Source organism: Balaenoptera musculus, chromosome 8 (genome assembly GCF_009873245.2).
Source record: "Balaenoptera musculus isolate JJ_BM4_2016_0621 chromosome 8, mBalMus1.pri.v3, whole genome shotgun sequence".
Classification (NCBI taxonomy): domain Eukaryota; kingdom Metazoa; phylum Chordata; class Mammalia; order Artiodactyla; family Balaenopteridae; genus Balaenoptera; species Balaenoptera musculus.
This window is the reverse complement of record NC_045792.1, coordinates 66727358-66750320: the sequence shown is the minus strand read 5'-3', so window position 1 is coordinate 66750320 and position 22963 is coordinate 66727358. Positions and strand designations below refer to the sequence as shown.

General features: G+C 35.4%; 1 protein-coding gene across 12 annotated transcripts in view; it reads left to right on the top strand.

Moving 5' to 3' along the window:
• The window catches only part of BTBD10 (BTB domain containing 10), a 78151-nt gene that overhangs the window by 41767 nt on the left and 13421 nt on the right, over nt 1–22963 (top strand). For 9 of the 12 annotated variants that reach the window (XM_036861570.1, XM_036861567.1, XM_036861568.1 and 6 more), the window contains 4 exons: nt 12240–12436; nt 14761–15046; nt 17967–18069; nt 19565–19685. In XM_036861570.1, the coding sequence (XP_036717465.1) occupies nt 12240–12436; nt 14761–15046; nt 17967–18069; nt 19565–19685 (707 nt within the window). The remainder of the gene's footprint in view (nt 1–12239; nt 12437–14760; nt 15047–17966; nt 18070–19564; nt 19686–22963) is intronic. The other 3 variants (XM_036861577.1, XM_036861578.1, XM_036861576.1) reach the window with 1 other exon arrangement.

Below are 22963 nucleotides of genomic sequence, written 5' to 3'. Positions count from 1 at the left end.
TTCATTTGACTTCAAAGAAAAGATGCTCTAAGTAGTCATACAGCAGTATATCAAACTAACTCCCTTGCTGTTGCTACTGCTTCTGCCTCACTAGAGTTGCTGACATATCTGACAATGGGGTTTTAGGAAGAAGAGAAAGACTAGTATTAAAACTATTCTTGAGCTATACTTCTTGTCTTTTTGGGGGGAAATCTGGGACTTAAGTATCATTTAAAATATTTCTATGGAAAATATGCATCAACATACTTACAGATGACCTTTGAGTAGCCCATTCCTCAGTTGAGAACTGCCCTTTCAGTGATTAGCCTTTGTTTCTTGGGAAACTGATCATAAATTAAGAACAAAAAGCTTATAGAAAAGGCAGATTGACAAAAAAGGGAAAAGAAGGGAGAGAAATTTGCATTAAATATGTTGAAAATAGATTTAAAAGCTTAATTGCATTTCTTTTATCATCACAGTTACTGACACTTAACATGAGGATCAGCAAATGTTTTCTATAAAAGGCTGGATAGTAAATATTTTTGGCCGTATGGGCTACATAGTCTGTCACAACTTCTCAATTTTGCCATTATGGAGTGAAAGCAGCCATAAGCAACATGTAAATGATGGGTGTGGTGTTCTAATAAAACTTTATTTACAAAATGAGGTAATGGGTTGAATTTGGCTTTGTTTGCCAACTCTTGACCTAACACATTAAAAATACTTGTAAAAATCCCAATTAATGTAAATTAATTGCTTAAAATATATTAATATAAAATCATTTAAAAGGTTTAGTTAAAAAATCTAAAATATAATATAGACTATAGTAATAGAAATGGCTTATTTTTCCCCAAAGTAATATTGCTTCTTTAATAAGGACAGACTAATTAAAAAAATGGATAGGAACATCTAATCTGAAATTTACAAAGATGCTTACCTTGTCCTTAAGGAAAGATGCGTTTTTGGGGACTTCCCTGGTGGTCTGGTGGGTAAGACTCTGAGCTTGCAAGGCAGGGGGCCCCGGTTCGATACCTGGTCGGGGAACTGGATCCCGCATGCATGCAGCAACTAAGAAGCCTGTGTGCCGCAACTAAGACCCGGCGCATACAAAATAAATAAATAATTTTTTTAAAAAGAAAAGAAAAAAAAAGACACACTAAATAGCCCCCATCACCAGGCCGCTAGCCTTAAAAAAAAAAAAATGTGTTTTTAGAAGCTTGGTTGTTTAAAACACCTTGTAAACTGTAAAGCTTCATGTCTATATCTCTACAGACACACAAACACACACATGGAAGTATTTGACAAGGAATAAACAATTGTCACAGGAAATGCTTAGATGTTATCTATATCCTGAAACTTCAGCCAAATTCAACAAACATTAATAAGATGTACCAGGTTATGATGTTAGTTGCCGGAAGTGTTTAAAGATAAATAATTCCTCAAAGCAGGAAAGTGATATAAGGTTGTACCCTGTGTATACTACACAATGGTGCCATATATAAGTGAGTACTACTTACTTTGTAGATATTTTAGTTTTATGTATTTGTTACAACAATTTTCTGTTAGCAGCAGTGCTTGTAAATATTATTTATTTCTGGAAATTTTTCATGTATTATTTCTTTGATAACTTACTCCTCTCTGTTTTCTCTGTTCTCTCTGGAGCATATCAGTATATATTTGAATGGTGACCTCCTTCCTCTAATTTTCTCGTCCTTTCAGTCTCATTTTTCATTTCTTTTTCTTTTATTCCCAGTTTTTTCTTTCAACCCTTCTAGTAACCTTTTAAAATTCCTGCTCTTGTGTTTGAATTTCTAAGAACTCTTTTTCATTCTCTAATTAAAAAAAAAAAAAGTTCCCGTCCTTGTTTTATGGATACATTTTTAAATAGGACTGAGTTTATTGATTACAGTTTTGCTTTTTTTTCCTGTCTCTACATTGTTTATTGCGTTTTTTGGTTACGTTTATTAAACTTATTGTGAAATAGTTTTTGATTTACAAGAAATTTTTAAAAAATTGTACAGTGAGTTCCTGGGTACTCTTCACCCAGCTTCCCTCAATGATAACATCTCACATAAGTGCATCAAACTAGGAAAATGACATTGATACAGTACTATATCTGACTATAGACATCAGTTTTTATATGAGCTTTTTCTGGTATATATTCTGTGATAGTTTATCACATATAGATTTGCATAACTACCACCACAATCAGGATACAGAACTTTTGCATCACCACAGAGAAACTCCTGCATGCTACCCCTTTAGAGTATACCCATTCCCCATCCCTAACCTCTGACAACCCCTGATTTGTTCTCCATCACTGTAATTTTGCCATTTTGAGAATGATATATAGATGAAGTCAGATAGGATGTAAACTTTGGGGTTTAAGTTTTTTCATTCAGCATAATGCCTTTGGGATCTATCACATTGCTGAACATGTCAGTAGTTTGTTCTTTTTTAATTTCTGAGTACTATTCCACTGTATGTATGTACCACAGTTTATCCATTCAGAGAGTGGCATGGTTTTTGTTATAAACTTTGCAATAATTGTTGGATTTAAAAAATTCTATATATATTACTTTAGTTTTATTACTCCCAACCCCCATAGGAGTCTGTAGTTTCACTGAACAAAATGATAGAGACACTAAAATTTCTCTTTAATTCTTAGGAACCTGTCTACATTTGGAAGCTGTTCATGTATTTAGAATTTTTAAACAAATTAGGTGGCAAAGTCATATGTGGAAATTCATGCAGAATTAATATTCTAAAGTTTGATATAAATAGATACTTGTTTCTGAGAGTGACTATTTTAGTAAGATTTAAAAACTTTTGGAGAGACTTATTGCCTATTGATTTATCAATACTTTATGCTTCAAAGCATGATTTTTTTTGGTAGAATTTTTTTTTTTTTTTATACAGCAGGCTCTTATTATCCATTTTAAAAAAATTTTATTTATTTATTTATTTATGGCTGTGTTGGGTCTTCGTTTCTGTGTGAGGGCTTTCTCAAGTTGTGGCAAGCGGGGGCCACTCTTCATCGCGGTGCGTGGGCCTCTCACTATCGCGGCCTCTCTTGTTGCGGAGCATAGGCTCCAGACGCACAAGCTCAGTAATCGTGGCTCACGGGCCCAGTTGCTCCGCGGCATGTGGAATCTTCCCAGACCAGGGCTCAAACCCGTGTCCCCTGCATTGGCAGGCAGATTTTCAACCACTGCGTCACCAGGGAAGCCCCAGTTATCCATTTTATACATATTAGTGTATATATGTCAGTCCCAATCTCCCGATTCATCACACCACCACCACCACCCACCCCCCACCACTTTACCCCCTTGGTGTCCATACATTTGTTCTCTACATCTGTGTCTCTGTTTCTGCCCTGCAAACCGGTTCATCTGTACCATTTTTCTAGATTCCACATATATGCATTAATATATGATATTTGTTTTTCTCTTTCTGACTTGCTTCACTCTGTATAACAGTCTCTAGATCCATCCACGTCTCTACAAAGGACCCAATTTTGTTCCTTTTTATGGCTGAGTAATATTCCATTGTATATATGTACGACATCTTCTTTATCCATTCGTCTCTTGATGGGCATTTAGGTTGCTTCCATGACCTGGCTGTTGTAAATAGTGCTGCAGTGAACATTTGGGTGCATGTGTCTTTTTGAATTACGGTTTTCTCTGGGTATATGCCCAGTGGTGGGATTGCTGGGTCATATGGTAATTCTATTTTTAATTTTTTAAGGAACCTTCATACTGTTCTCCATAGTGGCTGTATCAATTTACATTCCCACCAACAGTGCAAGAGGGTTCCCTTTTCTCCACACCCTCTCCAGCATTTGTTATTTGTAGATTTTCTGATGATGCCCATTCTAACTGGTGTGAGGTGATACCTCATTGTAGTTTTGATTTGCATTTCTCTAATAATTAGTGCTGTTGAGCAACTTTTCATGTGCTTCTTGGCCATCTTTATGTCTTCTTTGGAGAAATACCTATTTAGGTCTTCTGCCCATTTTTGGATTGGGTTGTTTGTTTTTTTAATATTGAGCTGCATGAGCTATTTATATATTTTGGAGATTAATCCTTTGTCCGTTGATTTGTTTGCGAATATTTCTCCCATTCTGAGGGTTGTCTTTTTGTCTTGTTTATGGTTTCCTTTGCTGTGCAAAAGCTTTGAAGTTTCATTAGGTCCCATTTGTTTATTTTTGTTTTTATTTCCATTACTCTAGGAGGTGGATCAAAAAAGATCTTGCTGGGATTTATGGCAAAGAGTGTTCTTCCTATGTTTTCCTCTAAGAGTTTTATAGTGTCCAGTCTTAAATTTAAGTCTCTAATCAATTTTGAGTTTATTTTTGTGTATGGTGTTAAGGAGTGTTCTAATTTCATTCTTTTACATGTAGCTGTCCAGTTTTCCCAGCACCACTTATTGAAGAGACTGTCTTTTCTCCATTGTGTGTCCTTGCCTCCTTTGTCATAGATTAGTTGACCATAGGTGCGTGGTTTTATCTCTGGGCTTTCTGTCCTGTTCCATTGACCTATATTTCTGTTTTTGTGCCAGTACCATAGTGTCTTGATTACTGTAGCTTTGTGGTATAGTCTGAAGTCAGGGAGCCTGATTCCTCAAGCTCTGTTTTTTCCCCTCAAGACTGCTTTGGCTATTCGGGGTCTTTTGTGTCTCCATACTAATTTTAAGATTTTTTGTTCTGGTTCTGTAAAAAATGCCATTGGTAATTTGATAGGGATTGCATTGAATCTGTAGATTGCTTTGGGTAGTATAGTCATTTTCACAATATTGATTCTTCCAATCCAAGACCATGGTATATGTCTCCATCTGTTGGTATCATCTTTAATTTCTTTCATCAGTGTCTTAGTTTTCTGCGTACAGGTCTTTTGTCTCCCTAAGTAGGTTTATTCCTAGGTATTTTATTCTTTTTGTTGCAATGGTAAATGGGAGTGTTTCCTTAATTTCTCTTTCAGATTTTTCATCATTAGTGTATAGGAATGCAAGAGATTTCTGTGCATTAACTTTGTATCCTGCAACTTTACCAAATTCACAGATTAGCTCCAGTAGTTTTCTGGTGGCATCTTTAGGATTCTGTATGTATAGTATCATGTCATCTGCAAACAGTGACAGTTTTACTTCTTCTTTTCCAATTTGTATTCCTTTTATTTCTTTTTCTTCTCTGATTGCCGTGGCTAGGACTTCCAAAACTATGTTGAATAATAGTGGTGAGAGTGGACATCCTTGTCTAGTTCCTGATCTTAGAGGAAATGCTTTCAGTTTTTCACCATTGAGAATGATGTTTGCTGTGGGTTTGTCATATGTGGCCTTTATTATGTTGAGGTACGTTCCCTCTTTGCCCACTTTCTGGAGTTTTTATCATAAATGGGTGTTGAATTTTCTGAAAAGCTTTTTCTGCATCTATTGAGATGATCATATGGTTTTTATTCTTCCATTTGTTAATATGGTGTATCACGTTGATTGATTTGTGTATATTGAAGAATCCTTGCATCCCTGGGATAAATCCCACTTGATCATGGTGTATGATCCTTTTAATGTGCTGTTGCATTCTGTTTGCTAGTATTTTGTTGAGGATTTTTGCATCTATATTCATCAGTAATACTGGTCTGTAATTTTCTTTTTTTGTAGTATCTTTGTCTGGTTTTGGTATGAGGGTGATGGTGGCCTCATAGAATGAGTTTGGGAGTGTTCCTTCCTCTGCAATTTTTTGGAAGAGTTTGAGAAGGATGGGTGTTAGCTCTTCTCTAAATGTTTGGTAGAATTCACCTGTGAAGCCATCTGGTCCTGGACTTTTGTTTGTTGGAAGATTTTTAATCACAGTTTCAATTTCATTCCTGTGATTGGTCTGTTCATATTTTCTATTTCTTCCTGGTTCAGTCTTGGAAGGTTATACCTTTCTAAGAATTTGTCCATTTCTTCTGAATTGATGAATTTATTTGCATAAATTTGTTTATAATATTTTATCCCTCTTTTAATACATGCAAACTTTGTAGTGATGTCTACTCTCTCATGTCTGATATTGATAATTTGTATCTTCTCAATTTTTTCCCCAGTTTGCCTGGAGATTTTATCAATTTTAATGATGTTTTCAAAGAACGAGCTTTTGTTTTCATTGATTTTCCCTATTCTTTTTCTGTTTTCTATTATTTTGATTTCCACTCTGATCTTTATTAATTTTTTATAGTTTCTTTAGGTTTAATTTGCTCTTTGTCTAGTTTCTTAAGGCAGAAACTGGGGTGATTTTTTTCTTTGACCTTTCTTCTTTTCTATCATAGGCATTCAAAGCTATAATATGCTTCTTAACTACTGCTGTAATATCATGCCATTCCACAAATTTTGATACACTGGACTTGTTTCACTTCAGAATTTTCTCTTTTCCTTTCTGATTTCTTTTTTGCTTTCTGGGTTATTTAAAAAGATGTTATCTAATTTCCAATATTTGGGAATTTTCCAGGTATCATTCTGTTATTGAATTTTAATTTAATTTCATTGTAACCAGAGAAAATACTTTGTATGATTGAATTCTTTTAAATGTATTGAGACTTGTTTTATTGCACAGAATATGGTCTGTCCTGATAAATGTTCTGTGTGCATACCAAAAGAATGAGTTTTCTGCTCTTGTTGGGTGCAATGTTCCATAAATGTCAGTTAGGTTAAGCCAGTTGATAGTGTTGGTCAAATCTTATTCATCTTTACTGATTTTCTGTCTGCTTGTTCTATTAACTATTATGAGCGGGATGTTGAAATCTCTGACAATAATTGTGGAGTTCTCCTTGTAATTTGATCAGTTTTTGCTTCATGTATTTTGAAGCTCTGTTATGAGGCAGAAGAACTTCGGGGATTGTTAAGTGCTCATAACGAATTTACCCCTTTATTTTTATGAAGTGCTTGGTAATATTCTTTGCATTGAGGTGTACTTTGTCTGCTATTAATATAACCACTCTCGCTTTCTTTTGACTAGTGTTAGCATAGTTTGTCTTTCCTTATCCTTTTATATTGAACCTCTTTGTACCTTTATATTTATTATTATTTTTTATTTTATTATTATTTATTTTATTTATTTATTTTTGGCTGCATTAGGTCTTTGTTGCTGTGCGCGGGCTTTCTCTAGTTGCGGTGAGTGGGGGCTACTCTTCTTTGCGATGCATGGGCTTCTCATTGCAGTGGCTTCTCTTGTTGCAGAGCACGGGCTCTAGGCGCCCAGGCTTCAGGAGTTGCGGCTTGTGGGCTCTGGAGCGCAGTCTCAGTAGTTGTGGTGCACAGGCTTAGTTGCTCCGCGGCATGTGGGATCTTCCCAGACCAGGGCTCGAACCCGTGTTCCCTGCATTGGCAGGTGGATTCTTAACCACTGCGCCACCAGGGAAGCCCTGTACCTTTACATTTAAAGTGTGCTTCTTGTAGGCAGCATATAGTTGGGTCTGGTTTTCATATCCAGTGGGATAATCTCTACCTTTTATGCCTTAGACCATGTACATTTAATGTGATTATAGATATGTTTAAGGTTAAGTCTATCATCTTGCTATTTATTTTCTGTTTGTCCCATTTGTTCTTGTTTCCCTATCCTCTTCCCCTTTTTTTTGGCCCTCTTTTGGATTAATTGTATCTTTTTTATGATTTCATTTTATCCCCTATGTTGGCTTATTAGCTATAATTCTTTGTTTCTGTACTTTAGTGGTTGCTTTAGAGCTTATAATATACATCTTTAGTTTATCACAATTTACCTTCAAGTGATATTAAATCATTTCATGTGTCATATAAGAGCCTTATAATAATGTACTTCCGTTTCTCTCCTTCCAAACTTTGTGCTATTTCCAATATTCTTAATTCCTTTGTGTAGATTTGTATTTTCAACTGGTGTTATTGTTTTCTTCTGCCTAAAGTGTGTCCTTTAAATTTTCTTATAGTGCAAGTTTGCTCATGATGAATACATTCATCTTTTTTTTGTGTGTCTGAGAATGCATTTCCCTTCTATTTATTTTTTTATTTTTAATAAATTTATTTATTTTATGTATTTATTTTTGGCTGTGTTGGGTCTTCGTTGCTGCGCGTGGGCTTTCTCTGGCTGCAGCGAGCGGGGGCTACTCTTTGTTGGGGTGCACGGGCTTCTCATTGCGGTGGCTTCTCTTGTTGTGGAGCACGGGCTCTAGGCGGGCGGGCTTCAGTAATTGTGGCACATGGGCTTCAGTAGTTGTGGCTCGTGGGCTGTAGAGCGCAGGCTCAGTAGTTGTGGCGCACGGGCTTAGTTGCTCCATGGCATGTGGGATCTTCCCGGACCAGGGCTCAAACCTGTGTCCCCTGCATTGGCAGGCAGATTCTTAACCACTACGCCACCAGGGAAGTCCCTCCCTTTTATTTTTGAAAGATGTTTTCACTGGATGTAACAAGTGTAGGTTGGCAGGGGTTATCATTTTGGTTTGGGGTTTTATTTTTTATTAAAATGTGTTTGGGATTTGTTGTGCATGTTGCACCTGTGGGTTTGTAGTTTTAATTACATTTCAAGACATTTCTTCAAATATTTTTCTCTTCCTCACCTTTCTTCCTTTATGGACTCCATTTATACCTGTATTAGGGCACTTAAAGTTGACCCATAGCTCACTCATGCTCAATTTATTTTTCTATAATGAATATTTTATTCATTTTGTATATTTCCTACTGCTGTGTCTTCAAATTCACGAATCTTTTCTTCTATAATGTGTAATCTTCCATTAATTCCATTGAGTATATTTTTCATCTCAGATATCATTTTTGTCTCTGGAAGTCTGATTTGCATCTTTTTAATATTCTATATCTGTATATAACTTTTTGGAGGAATATGGTTATAATGGCTGTTTTAATGTCTTTGTTTCTAATTCTAAGATATGTGTCAGTTCTGGGTTGGTTTTAGTTGAGTTTTTTCCTTATAGGTTATGTTTTGCTCCCTCTTTGCATACCTCGTAATTTTTAACTGGATGCCATACATTGTGAATTTACCTTGTTTGGCTGCTGGATATTTTTGTATTCCTATAAATTTTCTTGAGCTTTGTTTTAGGATTCAGTTTACTTACTTGGAAACAATTTGATTCTTTCAGGTGTTGCTGTTAACATTTGTTAGATATGACTAGAAAAGTGCTCAGTTTAGGTCTAATTATTTACCATTTCAGAGTCAAGACCCTTTAGATTCTCCCTTCAGTGCCCTTTTGTGAGGTTTTCCATCCTGACTGTGGGAAACAGGCCCTATTCCTGCCTCTATATGAGTCCTGGGCACTGTTTCCTCTAATTCTTTGAGTCGGTTGTTTCCCCAGCCTCGTCAAGTTTCCTCACATGTGCGTTGATTGGTACTAGGCTCTGCAGATCTCTGAGGTTTTTCTCTCTGTGCTGCTCTCCACTCTCTGGTACTCTTTCCTTAGAACTCTAGCCACCTGTTGTCCCCAGCCTCTCAGCTCCATATCCTTAACTCAGAGTCCATCAGCTTCTGCCTGGGTTTTGCCTCCCTGTGTTTTATTCTGGAAGCTCTTCCTAAGGTAGTAATTTGGGGCAGTTGCTGGCCTTATCTTATTTATTTTCCATCTTTCAGGGATCACTCTTTTCCAAATGTATTGTGTGTTGTCATTGTTTCATATATTTTGTTTTTGGGTTGTTTCAGACAAGAAGGTAAATTCAGTCCTTGTTCCCCTGTCTTGGCTAGAAGCAGATGTTGGGGCTGATGCCCTCTTCATCTCCTTACCTGTTCTCAATTCACGTATCCCAAACTCTCTTAGATGCAACATGAAGCAGAGTTATCCCCTGTGAACTTGCTTGTCCTCATTTTTGTTTGCACATATTATTTTTGCCCTTAGAGTGCTTTCCTGATCTAAAATTATTTAACTAAATAGAATAGGACATAATTAGTCTTCCATGACATCTGATTTTGAAGGTCTGATTCAGAGTACATTCCATTTGAGAATGAAAAGAAAGGACAGGAGTGTATTATGACACCTTTTGCATTTATTTAACATCTAAACAGTTTAGAAATGAAGCCAATATTTCAGCAGAATGCTTAGCAGCATTTAATCTTTCAGCTATAGAGATGTCTAGTTGAAATCCTTTTTCAATTAATCAGTCTGCTTGGCCCTTGCTGAACATTTATCCTGCATTTGCCTTAGTTGTAGTTGTGTTTGTACCTTGTCTGTTAAATTATCAATTAGATTCATATTTAGAAAATGTGTCTATTAGCACATTTAAAGCTTAGCAGCTAGAATAATTTAAGGAGTTATTTTTTCCAATATATAATCCTTATTCTATTATTGTGGATTCCTTTCTTTTTCCTACTTTAGGCCACGAGCCAGAAATTCCATTGTTCCTACGCTGAAGGTTTTTAACCTGAAAGTAGGATCTTTTGATTTGTTCTATTTGAAGAAAAAAATTATGTTCCAAGGGATGTGATCCTACTCTGATCTTTTTCACTAGAAGGAAGGTGGGAGTAGAGGGTTTTGTTTGTTTGTTTGTTTTCTGTCTGTAGGTTTATGAGAGACAAATGACTGATACAAGCTGGTAGGTTGCCTTTATTTCCATAGAAGTCACTCTTCGGGTAGTTACAAAGTCAGCCTTATCTTTTGTCTTTTTAGTCTGTTATAGTGAGATGACAGCGATTTTCATAATGAAAGAAACCGCTAAAATAACAAAACAAAGTGTTATAGTTAATAAATCAGCAGAGGAGATGATCCTGGAACATTTTCAGATTTAAAACTGAATCATCAAAATTAAGTTTTTAAGTAGTGTGGTTTTGGTGAAGGAGAGCAGGGTAACATTGTGGAGGGGGCACTGGAATGAATTGAAAGGATTAGGTTACAGTGTTAATAGCGTATCCACTAAATTCTTTGTGACTCTGAGCAAATCTTGTGATTTTGAACTTTAATATCCTCACCTGTTATAACTAAATAAACTAACATTTAATGGGTGATTCTATTGTACCAGGCACATTGCTGGTCAGCTTACTTATTATATTTCATTTAATCCTCATATTAAACTTAGAAAGTAAAAAGAATCTACAGCTTACAGATGAGGAAATGAAGGTTCCAAAATGTTAAGTAACATTCAACATGTTGAGCAATTAAGTCTTAAAGGACAATTGATTCTAAGTCTTTATTACTCTAAAGCCATGAAGTTCTTTCTATTCCTGTTTCTTCTGTTTCTAAAAAGCACTTTAATATTTTTAAAGTATGAAGCATGTGTTTTGTTTGCTAAGGTGGTAAATTTCCACCTGCCTTAGGTCAGGCTCTCTCATTTTTGTTCCTATCAGTTTTCCTACTTGCAGTGTATTCTGATTATTAAAGTCTTATCTATTTGTTAGTGCCTGATTCACCAGTGATTTACAGTGATGTCTTCTTCATGTGAGAACTTAAAGCATTTATTATCTATCACTCATTTATTAGTTATATATTTGAGATACATTTAGTCATTTTATATTTGAAATTTGGGATAGCTCTTGAATTGTTTACATTTCTGCATGTCCATGTATATAACTGCACTTAAATCATAAGCTCCCTGAGGGAGCTGCTTCTTTCTTGGCATGTAGCACAGCATTGTGCACATAGCATACATAACTTAATAAATAATTGTGTGAATGAATGCTGTCAACTAGAATATTTTAATCATCATTCCCAGTTATTCATTTCTCATGGGCAAATTTATGTAGGATGTTTTCAAAATATTAAATTCTGTAACTTTACATAGTGCTCTTAGCTTTTTAGAAAAATGCTTTTTAAAATTTTTGAAGAGGGTTCAATCAAAATCAAAATGAGTTGGAGTTAGCATGTAGACTTATTTTATTTGTCAGGGAGACCAGTTACTTTGCCCATACCTCAGAGTTCCAGAAGCTGCTGCTCTTTGCCTCCCTTTCCCCCTTACAATCAAAGAAATCAAAAGAACGCTTGAGTAATATTTAAGAGATCTGGGTGGTCTCTGCTGCTGCTGCTGCTATTACTCCTACCACTACCTCTTCTGTTACTAACTCAAGAGTCAGTTAACCATTCTGGGCTTTGGCTTTCTCATCCTTAAAAAAAGACTGAGTTTGGAGTATGTGATCTTTAAAGGCATAGTGTTCCAGAATTTTTAAAACCTGCAAGTTTAAAGTAAATTAGGTTTCAGAATTGTGAAGTAACATTTGATTCTTGCATTTCAAAATATTAGTAGCTTTATGTTAATTGGGGTTTTTTTGGGAAAGCATTTGTGATTTCATGTTCTACTTTTATGGTTAATTTTCTTTTCTAATTTATCAGTGCTCCCTCACGTGTTGCTAAAGGAGTTGTCGAGCACACCAAAATGAGTCTACATGGTGCTAGTGGGGGACATGAGAGATCAAGAGATAGACGAAGGTCAAGTGACCGATCACGAGATTCATCTCACGAAAGAACAGAATCTCAGCTCACTCCTTGTATTAGAAATGTTACTTCTCCAACACGACAACACCATGTTGGTATGTAAGATCAGCTAAGCTTCCCAGTGGTTTTTAAAAGCATGCATTTACCTTTTTTTTTTTTGGCCTCGAGGCTTGCGGCATCTTAGTTTCCCGATTGATCCTGGCATTGAAAGTGTTGAGTCCTAATCACTGCACCGACAGGGAATTCCCAATGCATTTACCTTTTTAATGTAGTAATAACAATGATTTGTGCCTAATACTTAAGAGTAAAATTAACTTCTTACTTCTGTTCATTGCTTCTGTTTTAGCTTAGCTTGGTTCTTGCTGTGAAAAAACAACTTATTAAATGAAACTTAAAAGTGAATTTCTTTTAAGAGTCTGGGACAGTCTTAGAAATAATTTGAACAGCCTTTAAAACTGTAATATGTAGATTTAAAATTTTTTTCAGGTGATTTTTATCTTGTGAGATATATAGCAGTGGTTTATTTTAAAATAGTTTGTAGTGAATTATTGATAAGAATCCTTGTTAATCATATTAAAAAATTAGGAAGTGAAAGAGTAACCATCATAAGGTAATTCATCTTGATTTTTGACAATATTTTAAATTTAATAAAAAAAATAGAAGAGGAAAAGGAAGGTGTGAAGTGGTTTTTTTTTTTTCTTTCCTTGAGCTCAGGTCTTTTTCTTCCTTCCTACTTATTACTATAAATGAATGCTATTACCCCAGGTAAATACACTGTGTGACTGTAAAACAGTAGTCTGAAGTAGAGGTACATAAACAATGTGAGCTTGCTGATTTTTATTTTCCACTCAGAAGTGGCAAATTTAATACTTCGACTTACTATTTGAGGTAGTTTCTGATTACCTCGTATAAACCAAAATCATTTATATTAGGGTCTGATTATGTGGAGACGTTTTCAGTATCTAAGTAGGTCTTAAAAGTCAGACTAATACTGATAAGCTAAAAACCAACAAAAGTATAAATAAGAGTTGACAGTTTGTTATATGCAAAGTTTAGTATCTGGAAAGAGAATAGGAGATAAATTATTTAATTACTTTAGCAAATTTTACTTTTGGGATGCTACCAGCATTGTGGAAATAGGCAATAAAAGGGGGTGTCAGGGTATCTCTGGAGATACAGCAGACCTAAGTATATAACCAGTAAAGCTGCACAGAGTGTTCTAAGTCGCTTGAGTCATGGAGGAATTTGGCAAAAGCTGATGAAACTGGTGAGATGGAGGTACATTTTTAGGTCACCTTTAAAGTTTAGTAATCTAACCTCTAAATGAAACATCACAAAATCTTTTTTTTTTTTTTTTTAAATTAAGGTTTCTTTTATTTATTTATTTATGGCTGTGTTGGGTCTTCGTTTCTGTGCGAGGGCTTTCTCCAGTTGTGGCAAGCGGGGGCCTCTCACCATCGCGGCCTCTCTTGTTGCGGAGCACAGGCTCCAGACACGCAGGCTCAGTAATTGTGGCTCACGGGCCCAGCTGCTCCGCGGCATGCGGATCTTCCCAGACCAGGGCTTGAACCCGTGTCCCCTGCATTGGCAGGCAGATTCCCAACCACTGCGCCACCAGGGAAGCCCAAAACATCACAAAATCTTAGTTTTAATGTCCCCTTTGTAGACTATTGGAACAACTAAAGAAAATTTTCTGAATTTTAACAATGTTTCCTATTAAAATTATAGCTAATAATATGATCCTATAAAACTTGTAGTAGTGCTTTATTCAAAAATGAGAATGAGAACAAAGCAGTATATCATAAGCTATTAAAACCACTTAATTTGCTAAGACATTAAAAGTCATTTGAAAACATAAATATACTTCTTAATGATTGCAGTGAAATTTTTTTTCTTCCTTTGGGACCTTCCTTTTGTGAGACAAATTGCTGGTTTGGGGATTTCCTTATTAACATAGTAAGAGTCCAGAGTTTGTACTTTGTGTTTTCAGAATAGTGTTAATACTTTCAGTGTTTAGGAGAGTTAAAATTGTTATTAATCTTTTACTAACTTTCAGTGCTTATTTATGTGACTTGTGAGAATATTCCTCTCCTTGGGTTTCTATATATTTTTAAGTAGAGCAATAATATAAAATTTACCTTAATTTTGATCTTAGTCTGGGTCAGCATTAGTCAGCTATACATCTTTTTTAAAAAGTCTACAAAATTAATTTTTTTAGAAAACAATTTGATGTTTTAGGTTTCATTCCTAGAAAATAAATGAACATATATGATCTGTGAAAATGTTATTTGAAATCAAAAAAGCAGAAATGCTGTGATATAAAACAGCTTTTCTAAATCACAGTTTTTAAAAGATATATATAAATCTCGAATTTTTAAAAAGAAAATTTGCATAACTTTGTTTAACATCTATATTTCAGAACGTGAAAAAGATCACAGCTCCTCTCGTCCAAGCAGTCCTCGTCCTCAAAAAGCATCTCCAAGTGGTTCCAGTAGCAGTGCTGGGAACAGCAGCAGAAACAGTAGTCAGTCGAGTTCAGATGGCAGCTGTAAGACATCTGGGGAAATGGTGTTTGTGTATGAAAATGCAAAAGAAGGAGCTCGGAATGTAAGAACGTCAGAACGAGTGACACTAATAGTGGATAACACTAGATTTGTTGTAGACCCATCCATTTTTACTGCACAGCCAAATACAATGTTGGGCAGGTTTGTATTGCTGTTCTTTGTATTGTTAATTATAAAGCACTTTAACATTGCTTTGGTTTTTTTTTTCATTTAAAGTTTTACAGTAATTCTCTGGTGGAATACAGTGTTCCTGCTGAGCTTTGGAGGTTAAATAATTTGCTGAAGTTAATCCGGCTAGAAAGTGGTAGAGCCAGATCTTGAACTTGTTTTTATTTCAAATAATCTTTGCTATACCAGCAGAAATAGCAAATATATTAGTTAAATGAAGACAGGACACTAAAAGATCTCTACAGGTTGAAAGCATAGATTGTATTTAACAAGGTGAATTTAACAGTGATAATGCTTCCTTTACTTGGGGCTCCCAAATTCAACCTCCAAATACAGCAGGTATCAGCATTTCGTTAGCTGAAAAGTTAGCATGAGTTACCAATTTGATGTAGATACTTAAAAAAGAAATAATATTAACAAGTAGTTAGTAGAATGAAGGAGAGATAATTGTCTCTTAATCTGTACTAGTCTGGAGTAATAGATTAATATAAAGTTTGTAGTTATGGGAACCACAATCTAGAACTGATATAGACAATATGGACTAGTTATGGGAACTTCTGTCTAAGAATATAGACTTGATTTTTCAAAGTGTTCAAAACTCGGATCAGACACCTTTTAATTGTAAAATTAGTGCCTTTTTTCTATTCATTCTAATATAAAACGAAGGAGACACATAAATGAAATGAAAGTTTACATGAGGTAAAAAAAAAAACAAACTTGTGTTTTTTGCTAGGTTGCATATGTAACTATTTGGCATACCTCTGTGTGTGTGTGTGTGTGTGTGTGTGTGTGTGTGTGTGAGATTTGTAAGTACCTCTGAATACCGAATAAATGCCAGCATGTGACACTGTTTACATTTTGAGTAGACAAATATTTCCTTTTAACATTGGCACTAGACTTTACATCTGTACGAAAAAAAAATACTTGAACTCTATAGGCTTTTATGTATTATTAGAAGCATAGGGAAGATTGTTGATGGGAGCTCTTAGGAGTATGACTCAACACTGATAATACTTTATATTTTTACCTAAACTGTAAAGGAACACAGTTAAAAGGTAGAAGTAGATATTTGAAATTTTTCTTCAGCTGATAGGCTACATTTTTCTTAAAATAAAACAAATGCAAAAGATTTTTTTTGTGTTTGTGATCCATATTGATCTGAAAAGTATAGCTTTCCCCTTCTGTAAAAATTTCAAGTATTTTGAGAAAATTGCATGACATTTGATTCCTGAAAGACTCTCTTCTTCTTCTTTTTTTCCCAAATCAGTGAAGGCTTCTTTTCATGTCAGTTGACGAAAGCATATCTTTGAGGATGAAAATTAATATTCATGGGAACTGTAAAAAACAGTTGGCATTCTTTTGGAAACTTTGAAATAAAAAAGCTTTTTTTTTTTTTTTTTAAATTTTTTAAAATTTATTTTAACTTTGGCTGCATTGGGTCTTTGTTGCTGCACGCAGGCTTTCCTCTGGTTGCAGCGAGCAGGGGCTACTCTTTGTTGCGGTGTGCGGGCTTCTCATGCGGTGGCTTCTCTTGTTGTGGAGCACGGGCTCTAGGCGCTCGGGCTTCAGTAGTTGTGGCACGCGGGCTCAGTAGTTGTGGCGCATGGGCTTCGTTGCTCCGTGCCATGTGGGATCTTCCTGGCCCAGGGCTCGAACCCGTGTCCCCTGCCTTGGCGGGTGGATTCTTAACCACTGCGCCACCAGGGAAGCCCAAAAGCTTGGTTTTTTATAGGTTTCTGTGTTACAACAAAAGAGGGAACTATTTAAATTGGGAAATTGTTGAATAGAAAACTTAGATCAGCCATATTTACTTTAGGAATGGTGGCATCATTGAATTCAGAGGTTCAAATTCCTTTAATCACAATTTTAAAATTTTCTTGGGAGTTATGCATTATGCATTCAGCTTTTCATTTTGAAGGACCTATTTGGCAAATTACCTCTTTTCTAAATAGTTACTGTTAAAGGACCAACAACCTGACTTGAAAAAATAGAAATTCATTTGTATTTTCTTTTTGTAAAAGTTAATATTAAGAGCTTGTTACTTATTTATTTAGAATTTTCATTCTCTTCTTAACTGGGTCATTCCTCCCTACCCCAGCATTTGATTGCTTGTTTTTCAGTTCTGGAATGCAAGTATAAGAATTTTGTGCAAAATTTGTTACATTTATAGTTAAGATTGTGAAAAGTAACCTAATTTGCATACCCTTATTTTACTTTTTTCTAGTTTAGATTACTATATGTGCTTCTTTATAGAATAACTTTGCGTTGAAGACAGTAGTTTTAAGGAAAAGGCACAGATAACATAGTTTTCCCTCCCTCCCCCCTCCTCCCCCTCCCTCCCCCCTCCTCCCCCTCCCTCCCCCCTCCTCCCCCTCCCTCCCTCCTCCCCCTCCCTCCCTCCCTCCTTCCTTCCTTTCCTTTTTTTTTAAAATAAGTACCTGATTTTTTTTTTTTTTTTTTAATTTTTAAAATTAATTAATTATTTATTTTTTGGCTGTGTTGGGTCTTTGTTTCTGTGCAAGGGCTTTCTCTAGTTGCGGCGAGCAGGGGCCACTCTTCATCGCGGTGTGCGGGCCTGTCACTATCGCGGCCTCTCTTGTTGCAGAGCACAGGCTCCAGATGCGCAGGCTCAGTAGTTGCGGCTCACGGGCCCAGTTGCTCCGTGGCATGTGGGATCTTCCCAGACCAGGGCTCGAACCTGTGTCCCCTGCATTAGCAGGCAGATTCTCAACCACTGTGCCACCAGGGAAGCCCTGATAAACATTCTTGAACTAATTTAATGACATAATTTAATGCTTAAATTATAATTCCTTTTTACTTTTGTACATGAAAACAGTTTTCCCTTTTGAAGGAATATCTTAGTGATATATTTCTCAATTATTTGCTACCATAGGATGTTTGGATCTGGCAGAGAACATAACTTTACACGTCCCAATGAGAAGGGAGAGTATGAGGTGGCAGAGGGGATTGGCTCTACTGTGTTTCGAGCTATTCTGGTGAGTGCTCTTTCTTATGTGTATTGATTGAATCAATTGACCCCTTCTTGTTAGGTACTTGGATTGGAAGCAGAATTCTATTTGGATATCTCTATGGACGTATCCAGGGCATTTTTAAAAAAATACAATTTATCTTTTTTTGGTGTGTAAATATAGTATGATATAAATAAATGAATTTTATAACCTACATAAAGATAAGGTAGGGGATAATTCATCTCTTAAGTCTGCACAGGCAATTCTTTCAAGGGTTTAGTGGTAACATTTCTATAGTCACATTACTCCACCCTCCTTAATTCTATTAAATACAGTAAGTTGATAATTTTTTACTACCAGAGAATAAATGTGGCTACTGGAATTCTAATATTTTATTGCATATAACTAACAATGGACACTTACGAACATTTAAAAGTCATCTCTAAAATGTATTTTTTACCATCTTTGTTTTAAAACTTAAAAAAATTTTTTTAACTTTTTATTTTGAGGAATATTTGAATTAGTACTACAAGTCCCTACTTATAATTTTAAATCAGTGATAAAGGTTTGATTTATAGTGTGTGATAGTTTATGCCACAGTCTGAAAATATGGTTTCCTTAAATAGTTTTGTGGGAAGAGGAGAGGGAGGATCCTGAGGCACAAGACAGGAAAAGTAGTTGATAGTGATCAGTACTAACAAGTACTTTGAAAAGTACCAGAAGATGTCTTGCTTCCATTCATGTAACAACTTCAGAAATAATGTTGCTGTGGCTCTGAACCTCAAGAAGCTTGAGGCAGATCTTAATTTTTGGGGAAGTGCCTTTTCAGCTGCCCATACTTCCATTTGACCCCCAATGGAGTTGATAAGTTACTCCATGACTCAGCTATGGAGTAACTTATCTGTAGCTCTGGGCCAGCCCCTAACAGCATTTTAAGTAGATTTTGGAAATAATTACTATTATTGTTTGTAATAATGTGGGAAACACCAAAGAACAGTATTTGGAAGAAGAATATCTAATTGTGTGTTCTGTTTGCATATATTTGAATACTTGGATATGATTTTGAAGTCCTTTACTAAAAACCTTAAATTTTGCTCAATTCTCTAGGTAATATTTAAGGTAACTTAAAATATATCATTTAACTTCCTTAAAAAATTTTTAAGAAATTCATGGTAGTTATGTAGACAAATAACTTGTAAGGGGGAGAATACATATGCATTAGCATGATATAGCAGAGAGAAGAGATGCATAAGTAATGAGGAGACCTGGGTGCTAATCTTACCTCTGCTGTTAAATAATTTTATAATAACTGGGTGAGTCAGTGAACCCATTTGGACATAAATTTTTCCTGTTGGTAAAATGAAAAAGTGGTTAGGTGAATGGAGGTCCCACCTAACTTTAAAATTCCACAGTTCCTCAGAGTACCAAGATTTTTGAAAATTCTACCAGCCCAACCTTAATAATAAGTTTTGCCTACCTCGTGCACCAGATGTTTTATGCATTCTTTACTTTTTTTTTTCAGGATTACTATAAAACAGGAATAATCCGTTGTCCTGATGGCATATCTATTCCTGAACTGAGAGAAGCATGTGACTATCTTTGTATCTCTTTTGAATATAGTACTATTAAATGCAGAGATCTCAGTAAGTATGATGTTTTTTGTGTGAGTGTTTGTAGAGTTAAAATATATTGGAATGAAATGCCTGAAATAATGCTGTTTACCTAGACTTCAAGTATTTGTTTAATTGAATTCTAGAACACTAATACCATGAAGATTATTTGTGAAAGTCCACAGAAATCTTTGTAAGCTCTTGGTGTAATTTTCCAAAACTTTCTTTCAACTTTAATAATTTTTTTGTTTATAGACTCTCCCAGATTTCCTCTTCAACTGTCTCCTCTATCATTTGTTGCCAGTCTTCATCTCCCAGCTTGGGAGCCCTGGCTTTGGCCAAGTCTGGTATTTGCCTTCACTCCTCAGATCACATCAACCAAAAATTTATAATTTTTTTGTACTTGCCATGTAATACAACATCCTAAGCTACTATGAAAGATATAAATAATTCTCAAAAAGAGTATTTGTCATTAAAGACTTTAGATTGAATACCAAATACCTAGCCCGCATTTATACAAAGGTTTAAATGACTTTATCCAAGAACTTCAAACATAGTCTCAGAGCAGGGTCTAGACCTTTGGAAATCTTAACTCTGTGATTGATATTTTCCTGTCACTCCCTTCCTTAGCACCCCTCCCTTTCACTGTTACATCATGCCTAAGAAAAAAGGTGATTATACACAGAAAAGTCAAAATGTATATGAGAATTATCAAATGTTGACTTGCATATTAAGTGGTTGGAAAAGTTCAGAAGAAGGAGATGTCATTGTGGGCTAGTGGGATTGGGGAAGAGTTCAGAGGAGACAGGTAGTAAAGAGTGAATAGGAATGATTTAGCAAGAATGGAGTAGGAAGGTTACTCATTTGGCGATTACAGATGTAAGTGATAGACTTTGGAAATAACCTAGTTGGTGCAGAGACTATACTGGGACTGGAAGGAGATGGGAATAAATAGGGGGTCCAGATTATGGAAGGTCTTTAAACTAATATTCTTACATTTTATCCTATATAATGTGGGAAGCCATTTTAAAAGTTTGCTACCTGTGATTATAGATATATGTTAGTCCCAGATATATGGTTATCTTTACTTCATTACCTAAACTCAATACTAGTTTAGCAGAGTGGGGTCATACCTTCTCAACATTGATGTGTTAGAAATTGTGAATGGGAAATTTTATTTAAATTTGTAAGGCAACTACTATATATTTAAATGTAGCTAACCTTCATGCTTAATTATGATCTAACTTCTTGAAAATGAGTGGCCTTATTAGGTCTGTTCCTAAGTACCGTTTTCTTTTTGCCAAATATTCTTTAAAGTCTCCATAGGGACAAAGGATTGGATGGTCCACCTTTGAGTCCATTTCTATATAAATGATATTTAAAAGTTTAAAGTCAAGTAGCTAGACAGCTGAAGCGTACAGCTGTAAACTTGAGCAAAGTTGTTTTTTACATCTTAAAAAATGTTTTTTTGAAATCATGAGCATTAATTATTCTAATTTATAATTCTTTTTTTTTTTTAATTTATAATTCTTTGACTTCAAGTTTTGTGTTTTTTTATTCATGGGACCATTTTAATTTAACTTTATATGATTAAATGTTGAATTTTGGTGACTGTCAGATAAAAAAACACAAGAATTCCTTATAGATGAATGGATTTTAGTTCTGTAATCCTTTGGACATAGTTTACCTTGCCATCACTGTTGAGTATCATTTATTTGTTATGGAATTAAAGGTAAGAATATTTATGTGTAATAGAAAGAAAATATGTGTAATATGGTTTTTCTAGACTTTTGGCCTTTAAATAATACTTGTGTTTCTAGATTACTTGTAATATGTATTACTGGAAATTTAGAGATTCCCATAGACTTTATTGCAACAAAGCTATATAGAATTTGAAGAGATAGAAATGGTCTTGTAAAATATAAAAGGATACTGTAGGTGTAGACTTGAGTCCAAAAATGAATTTTTTCCTGCAAATATGTGCCTTTACTGAATATTGTAATGGCACTTTACACTAGAATGTCTTTTTGTCTCTTACTTAAAATTATAAAAGTACTAAATGTATATTAAATAGAGCATCCTGGATTTCTTGGGCAAGTTACTTAAAACCTTGTTTCTTAGTTGCCTCATCTTGAAAATGGGAGACAGTAATATTACTTACCTCACAGGGTTGTTGTGAAGATTAAATGGATAGTGCTTGACACATAGTGTTAAATAAGGGTTTGCTTTAAAAAAAAAGTAGCAAAATTAGGAAATAAAGGTAAAGTAAAATAAAAAATATTAAAGGATCATATTGTACATGCTATTTTATATTTCCACATGAAAATATATTGTGAATAACTGTATTAGAAAATATGCTTTAATAACAACTTGTTTAATGGTTTACATAGTTATCACTCATTTTCTGCATTTTTATTGAATACTCACTTTATACTAAATATTAGGTATGTAAAAGGCAACAAGAAAAGACAAGACCCCTGTCCTCATCATGCTTGCAGTATAGTGGGAAAAACAGATAAGTAAATTACATTGTGTTAGAGGAAGAATAGGGTACTAAATGAGCATGTAGGAGCTGTACCTAGCTCAGGTGTGCGGGCTTGAGGAAGCTTTCTGGAGGAGAGGGAAGAGGAAGCGTGTTTCAGGCAGAAGGAATGCTATGTTTAGCAGCAAGAAGATTAGTACAGTGAGGAACTGACTTGTTAATCTTCTGTCATAGAGCTTACCATATAGTGAAGGAACTTTGTGATAGGTTGGTAGCTCCCCAACTAGGCTATAATTTCTTCACTGTCCATATTCTCTTACCAGGTAAGCACTGTAATCCAGAAGAGGTTTTGAGAACCAGGGCTGGACTCACAAATGAAGGCCTGGGGCTAAGAGAAATGAAAATATAGTGTCCAGGGTGAAAGTGGTATGGAAAATGAAATTTAAAGTTTGCAAAAGGACCAGTTCAGAAGGCCCAGGAAGAAAGGCACCATCCACGTGGGAGATAGTGGGATTGTAAGCAAAGGTCAAAAAACTGAAGTTACATTTAGTTGGAGAAGGGAGATAAGAGGCAGAGACTACATTTGGAGTCACAGAAATATAGAGACACTGAAACGACAGAGACACTTGCATGTTTTCTCTCTGTCTCCTCTCTCTTTCCTCCCCCCCCTCCCTCCTTCTCTCTCTCTCTCTCTCTTTCTCTCTCTCTCCCCCTCCCCGCCTCCCTCCCTCCCTCTCTCTCTCTCTCTCTCTTTCTCTCCCCCACCCCAGTCTTGCTCTGTTTTTCAGTTTATAGCATTAAATCAGTTTGAATTTGAGGACAGGGACTA